The sequence below is a fragment of the Talaromyces amestolkiae genome (assembly GCF_001896365.1).
Source record: "Talaromyces amestolkiae strain CIB chromosome Unknown scaffold51.1, whole genome shotgun sequence".
NCBI lineage: Eukaryota > Fungi > Ascomycota > Eurotiomycetes > Eurotiales > Trichocomaceae > Talaromyces > Talaromyces amestolkiae.
This window is the reverse complement of record NW_024468087.1, coordinates 1-8,233: the sequence shown is the minus strand read 5'-3', so window position 1 is coordinate 8,233 and position 8,233 is coordinate 1. Positions and strand designations below refer to the sequence as shown.

The 8,233-nt window shown below is 33.2% G+C and overlaps 1 protein-coding gene across 1 annotated transcript; it reads right to left on the bottom strand.

The window, feature by feature from the left end:
* Nucleotides 1-454: 454 nt before the first annotated feature.
* On the bottom strand, nt 455-658 carry BHQ10_010384 (uncharacterized protein; the record flags this gene model as incomplete). Its single annotated transcript, XM_040873007.1, has 1 exon — nt 455-658. The coding sequence occupies one exon, from the start codon at nt 656-658 to the stop codon at nt 455-457; it is 204 nt and encodes a 67-aa protein (XP_040738885.1).
* Between the last annotated feature and the right edge of the window lie 7,575 nt (nt 659-8,233).

Here is an 8,233-nt window from a genome sequence, read left to right as displayed (position 1 = left end):
TCTTAATAAAAAAAATCTTAAGAGTATTATATTAAAATATATTAGATAATATATTATAATAATAGATATAAATTTTACTATTTTATTTATTTATTTATTAATCAAGTTTATCGTCCATATAGATACTTATAGTATATGACAGACCCGTATCRTATAACTAGCTTTGAAGCTTAGTTATCTTATTCCTTTCCAACATTATATATATTCAGGGCATTAATCTCRGTATAATTCAGCGTATCCGCTTATACCTTTTGGCGMTATCCCTTAATAGGRATAGSGCCTCATAGTTACCAACATTTTTGCCAACATTTTTTGGCCTTCTCACCAAGGACTTATCTTTCAATACAAAAGGGGGCTTAACAGGGGGGGCTCAACAGGGGGGACTCAACAGGGGGGGCTCAACAGGGGGGTCACGTTGGGGGACTCAACGCTAGAACTCAACCCTAGAGGGGGGCTAGGGTTGAGCCCTCAATTCAATCRSGGGCGGGGGGGCGCCCGTGAAACATTTGGTCAGAATTTTTGGTGCCGGCGGTGGGAATCGAACCCACGGGCCCACGTTGACGGGGAGCGCCCAGGGGTGCCTAGGCCCTGAGGATGAGGCGCTCGCAAACCCGCGGAAGCGGGCCCCTCCAGACGGCGCATCTGACCACTGCGCCATCCGCCGGCAACTAGATTTATAAATAGAAGAAGTTTTAAAAATTAATATTCTAGTATTATATATATCTTTAAATATTATTCTAGAAAGAAGAATAGATTTATTATTTTCTTAATATAAATATAGCTTTATTTTATAGCTAATATTTATCTACTTATAGAAGAAGTAGATAAAATTCTAGCTATTTCTATCTTCTTAAAAGAAGATATAATAGATTAGTTTAAATTATATATATAAATATAATTTAATAAAATTAAAGATAAATAAGTGTCAGAGAAAGCAAGAAGTCGCAGCCAATGAATCAGGCCCCTATGCACGGAAACTAATGCAAGACAGAACAAAAGGATTATCCACAGCCACTAGGGTTAGAGTAACAGAGCTAACAGAGCCATTTGGTAACAAATAGATATATTAGGAATATTCACCAAGGATAAAGCCAATAGAGCTTTAATAAGAATCTCGCTCTAATAGCTATATTAATAATAGAATATATAAAAATATTCTTTACAGTATATATTTAGTTTTATTTAATTATCTTAAATTAACTACTTAATCTTAAATATACTATTATTTATAGATTTAATTAACTAAAGCTCTTTTATTATTACTTTAGCATACTACTTTTTCCTAAATAGAATACTATCTAATTACTATTAAATAATAAGTTTACTCTAATCTAGATAATTATAAATTATTAATTTATAATAATTCAAGACTCTTATTATAAAAAAAAAGTTTTAATAAAAAAGTAATATCTACTTTTTAGTAAATACTAATACCTCTTAGAATTTAGACCTATAGGCTAGTACTATTAATATCAACTAGAACCCTATCTCACTTATCTAGTAATACTACAACTACTAATAACTAGGATATTATATCTATCCTAGCAAGGATTAAAGAACTTAAAGAATAAGTTATAGATATATATATCAACAGCAGTATTAATCTATAGTTTATAAAATATAGAAAAACCGGCCGGAACACGAGTTTCAACACGAGTTTCGGCACTTTTTGAAAAACAGTCGTTTTTACACGTTTTAGAGGGCCTTTTAGGCTTCTCAGCACCTAAAAACCCCTATATGGACGTCACCAGGACCCTCAAAGGCCCCTGGAGGCCCTATATCGACAGGGGGTGGATTGGGGGTCATTGGTAGCTACTAACCCCCAACGCTAGGAAATCAGGCCCCAGAGGCCTCATAAGCGTCAACCCAGCCATCTTTAGGCTGGTTACGCTTAGTTAAATCAATCTAGGGGTCTCTAGGCGTCGCCCAAGCATTGCTATAAGCCCAGAGACCCTAATAGGCCTTCGAAACAGGCCCTATAGACCAGCTGCTCTCAGGGCTTAGAGACACTATTAAGGCACTATTTAGGAGTGGAATAAGGATTGCTAAGGCCCCTAGCAACAAATATAATCTCCAGAAGAGACCCTACGTCGGCTCCAGCATGGAAAATGACACTCCGGGCATCTCAAGCCTGGTTATAGAGCACTGCAAGGATCTTATAGGGCCTATCCTACGAGAACGCGCAGGGCTTAAGACGACTATTAAAAATCAGGCAGCCCTTATAGAGTCCCTACAACTTAGGGTGGACCACCTGGAACGTGTAGTGCAGGCCCTAGAGACCTTAAAAATCATTCCCCCTAGCGCACCTATATCCATAGAGGTTGGGACAAGCGACTCAGTGCCAAGGCCCGTTCCTAAATCTGGGCTAGCGCCTACCTAAAACAGGCAAGCACCCATAGCTAGTGGCCTAGCACCTAGTTTGAATGGACCCCAGGACCTACCCTAGCATCAGACTCAAGAGAATTGATAGAAATCAACCTCACCAGCGCTAGTGAGMTCCCAGGTAAGGCCTGGAGCGCTAAAACTGGCCCCTAAATCTACTCAGACACCCCTAGAGCCAGCACCTAGAAAGTAGGACCCAAGGGCAATATACACCTAATAAATAAGCGCTAGAGAATAGACTACTATATAATATAGCAAGCAATAAGCAACACCTACAGTGACTAATAAGCCTAGGCCAGTCCCAACAAAGCCTACTAGCACCTAGAGCAAAGAGAAACAACACCTAATCTTCTAGCATAAGAAGCCTCTAGATATGTTTTATAGGAATATTTAAGATATTATCTTAGAGCTTAACTAGGTATTAAGCAATATAGATATATCTAACTTTATAAGAGTAGTTAACACTAGATATACTACTTTAAAATACCTTATAATGCTCCTTTAAGAGGGTATACCCAGTAATATACTTATACCTATCTATAATAATATACTTATTACTATTATATAAAGATATAACCCAGTAGTTATCTTAATAGAGATTAGTAAGTAATAGCAGTGTGTTAAGATCTATAGAGTCTCTATACATCACTATATAAATAGTAAGAATGGTCTAAGCCTAGCCTAGAAAGAGATAGAACTCTAGAAAATATTTAGACTTAAATAGGATCCTATCTAATTAATAAACTCTAGAAAACTAAAGACTAGGAATTAATAAAGTGCTATTATAATAATTATTATAGACTCTAGAGAAGATATCTATAAGATAATTAAATTAGACCTTTAATTCAGCACTCAGTACTATATAATAGAGACTTATAAGAAGATTAACCCTAAGAGTATATATACTTAGTATTATAGAATAGAGCACTCTAACTATTTTAAATATAAAAGCTAACCCTCTAAGTGCTCAATCTATACTAGGGATTATAAGATACTAAGCTATACCTATAATATAATAGATTATAGAGGTAGACCTAGTAAAGCATACCAATACTATCTAATCAAGTATACCAACTACAGTAAGGCTTATAAAGTCTTATCTCCAAGATACCTCTTAGTAAAACAGGCATATAAACACGCTCTCTAATATATACAGGATCACCATCTATAACACTAACTCCCAGCAGGTCAGCAGGTAGGCATAATAGTACTATTACCCCTAAAACCCTAATTAGAGCCCCTAGAAGAGAGCTCTCTAGATCTAGTACTAATAGACACCCCAGGCCCAGAGCCAAATAATATTAAGCTAATAGATATAGAAGCAATACTTATAGCAATTCTAGACTCGCCCCTAAGTTAGGGATCATATTAGTGCTTCAATATAATTATACCCACACCAGCGCTGTAGTCTATATGGTATTAGAAATAGTATTAGAGATTAGTATAGAGATAGCATGCCTCTAGAAGCCCCTAGTAGGTAAACATAATATAAGCTATTCAGACTTCTTATTTTATTGGCTAGAGAGCCCTAGAGAGCATGCCTATATAGTAACTGTGGTTAGATGAGATATAATGGTTAATATGGTTATCAAAGCCCAAACAGACCTGGTAAACCACCCTTATTTTATAGTAGTAGATATTGTAGAGCAAGGCAGGCGTACTAAGGTAGTAAACTATTATAATAGCTGGTTAGGGGCCTCTCACATATATACTGGCGTGAGCCAGCGTAACTAGAGAGCCCTTATAGATATAAATTGGGACTCTATCCTACAGAATAGATGTCTAATTCTTAGGGATTTTAATGCCCATAGCCCCATATAGAATACCCTAAATTCAATAAGAAAAGACATGGAGACTCTAAAAAGACTTATTAATAGATATAGCCTGTTTATTAACAACGAACTAGATATACCTACTAGACCTTATAAGACCTAGATCTCTTAGGGAGCAACTAGGGGTGAGAAGGAGCCTAGCACCTCGATTATTGATCTTATAATTAGTAATGAGGTGCTGGGGCCACTAGATAATTAGGAAATAAAGTAACCAGGCCTAACTATATTAGATTATCTAGTTATCTAGGCCTTATAGGAGCCCTAAGAAGAAGAATCTAATCTCTAAAAAATAATAGTAACTAGATAGGATATTAATACTCTAATAAAGGATGCAGAGAGGATAGAAATAATAGAATATATCTAGAAAAGGCTTATAAGCTTCTATTTAAGCCTAATAGATAACTACTTTTTAGGGGATATAGAAAAAGAAACTATATTAATTAAGAACTCTCTTATTAGGGTGCTTAGAGCATATATCTAGGAAATTAGACTTTATACCTAGTTAAAGCATTGATAGAGTCTTTAGATAATTAAGGCTCAAAGAGTCTATATAAAGACTTATAAGATATATCATACTAGAGAGCTCAGTAAGAAGAACCACTAAGAAGTCTAGAAAGCTTATTACACTACTATACAATAAGTAAAAAGAGAGTATTAAAAGGTCTTTTTATAAAAAATAGATAAGGGCTTCAAGATAAAAAAAAAATAGTATTAGATAGTATTATATTATACTAAATCTATTACTAATAATATTATGCTAGCTCTTCTACACCTAGATATAAGAGAGATAGTGGCGGTAATATTTAATAAGAAGAAGGCTCTCTTTAGGGAATAGACTTTTCTATAAGTTCTAGAGAATAATACCAAGATTAACCTTCTAGAGCCTAGAAATACCTATAATTTAATAATAGAATTAACTATATAGAATATAATTTTTAGCTAAGGGGTTAAAAAGGCTCTAGGGGTTGATTTACTTAATTTCTATGCTATCTAGCTACTTTAGTAACTAGATTAAGCCTAAGTAATAGTATTAATTAAGTAGTATATTAAGCTTAGAATATATTCTAGAACCTAGAAAATCACTAAAGAAGTGCTTCTATAAAAGCTTAATAAGAGCTACTATATAATAGTAAAATATTACTAGATTATAAGCCTGCTTAAGTACCTAAGTAAGATAATAAAAAAACTAGTAATAGAATTTATTACTAAATTTATAAAGTCTAAAAGATTATTCTATAAAGACTAATTTAGTAGACGCCAATAGCATTTTATAATAGATACTATAGTATACCTTATAGACAAGATTAAGTATGCTTGGGGGAACCACAAGATTAGAATATATCTATTTATAGATATTAAGAGGGCCTTTAACCACATAGTAGAGAGCAAGCTTATAGAAGATCTCCAGAAGGCTAAGCTAGATAGAGATTTAATACACTAGATGGCCTCTTTTTTAATAAATCAATAGGCATTCCTGGTTATTGATAGTCACCTAGGCCTAAAGACCCTTATTAACTCTAGCTTATCCTAAGATTTACTAATATCATTTATCCTCTTTATATTATATATATAATTACTAGCAACTATTATTAAGACCATAGTCCTAGATATTAAAGAGCTATTCTTTATAGATAATTAAAGGCTTATTACAGCAGCTAGATCAGTAAAAAAGACCTATAAGACCCTATAACATATTATTAAAATAGTAATAGAATAGAAGGTTAAGAATAGAGTTTAATTTAATCTAGATAAAATAAAGCTGGCTTTCTTTACAAAAATATATAAGAATCGATTTAGGAAAAAGATTAAAGATATTAAGGTCATTATTAGGAGGGTTACTATTAAAATAATATCTAATATAATCTATTAATTAGATATGATATTAGATAGGAAGCTTACTTTCTAGTACTACTATATAACATGCCTCTAGAAAGCTATAGACATTAAAATATAACTCTATACGCCCTATAGAGCCAATAGCCTTACTCTAGAGCTTATCTAAAGACTCTAACAAGCCACTATATAAGCCTAAGCTCTCTAGGGCTCAGAGCTCTAGTGGCAGGGCTAAAGAATGTAGGCTTAAGGCCTATAATGTCTTATTAACCACTAAGCAAAAGTAATCATAAGCATGCTTCTAAAGACACCAATAGGGACCCTAATTAGGGAGACAGTCCTAGAGCTAGTGAGTATACTGCTAGATACAAGAAAAGCAAGATACATAGCAAGGCTCCTAATATTACCAGATACACACCCAATAGCGCAGTTGCTCCCAGTTATGCTCCAGTATGGGGACGCCCATGCCCAGCCTAGAGAGCAGCCCTTGGACGACCGAGAATGGGCCTAAAATAGGACTTAAGCGCCTAAATAGATAGGCCAATGACTAGTAAAGCATCTAGCTTAACACCTAACCAAGGATCTATTAGGAAGGATTAAATGTACTACAGAGTAGGTATAAGAGGCCTTTCCTAGGTCTATCTAGATCGCTAGCATAGAGATAGTGCTATAAGAAGCAAGCTAACAGTGTCTAAGAACGACCCTCTAGTTAGACAGCTCTAGGTAAGAAAATAGATGTACTAGCGCTGATATAATGCTCTAGCTAATACTTAGAGCTCTATAGAAGAGCCTAGAAGTGCCTATAGGCACTGGATATAAGGTTTTTAATATAGAATTAGTAGCTATTACTTTAGCGCTAGAATAAACACTAGATAGACATCTCCTAAAGCCTATTTATGTCTTTCTTAATACTTAGAATACTATTAACTATCTATAAATAATAAAACTAGGACCTAGATAGAGCCTAGCTCTTAGAACTTATAAGATAGTATTATATCTAGCCTCTAGTAGTTGTCTAGTAATAATATAATAGATATCTAGATATAATAGAATAGAAGAAAATAAGCTTATAGATTAGGCTATTAAATTTATTACTATTAAGCCTATAGGGCCTGGCTTTAAAGGCTTATTATTAGCTTAGATTAGATATATCTATACTAAAATGAGAAGTAAAGCAATATAAGATTAAACCTATAAGAATATTATTTAAGAGATTTATTAGTAAGAAAAGGCCTATAGAATATTATAAAAATAAATATTAAATAAAGCTGCTAAGAAAGCACTAAAATATCTAGCTAGCTATTACTATTAATTAAAAACTAGATATATTCTAATAGACTTATATCTATATAAAATTAGTATCTAAGATTTTTTAAAGTATAAAGCTTATAGTATATTAGAAGAGATAGCTTTCTATATTTTTTTTAAATACTATAAACACTATAAATCTAGAAAGATTTTATTAAGAGCTTATTAATATTAGAGTTCTTTTATCTATAATAGTAGAAGATACTTTAGAGATATATCTTTTTAATAAGTCTAGAGTTATATCAGCACTACTCTGGTTTCTTAATAATATTAATCTCTTTAAGAATAGTATCTAGAGTGCTAAAGAAGTAGAACTAGAGAACTAATAAGGATAGAAAGTCCTAAGGAAGTAGGAGAATAAAAGAGTAGAATAGAGGAATAAGCACTCTAGTACTTAAGTATAGCTACTAGAGCTAATACTCACTAGGAGTACTCCTACATTAAAAACTATAAGGGATTCTTATAGATATAGAGACCTATAAGCATGCCTAAAAGTCCCTGGCGGATGCGCCGTATAGGGGCGAGATTAAGGCCTAGATTAATATACTGTTGGGAACTCTTAGGGGTAAGCCCCTAGGCCTTAGGGCCTAGGGCCTTACCCGGCATGTGTCTGTCATAACCCATAAGGTTGTATATAGACGTTAAATATGAATAATAATAATAATAACAGCAGTATTATCTAGAAAGAAATTAAGATTAAAAAAATTAAACTATTCTTAAAAGAATAAAAAACTTTAAAAATTTTCCTAATAAAGCTATAAATCTATTTTATAAATAATATTAGATAAATTACTACTAAAGCTAATAAAGTTATAATAACTATTAGCTTTCTTATTAGAGATATTATAATATAGTTTATATCTTATATAAATAACTAT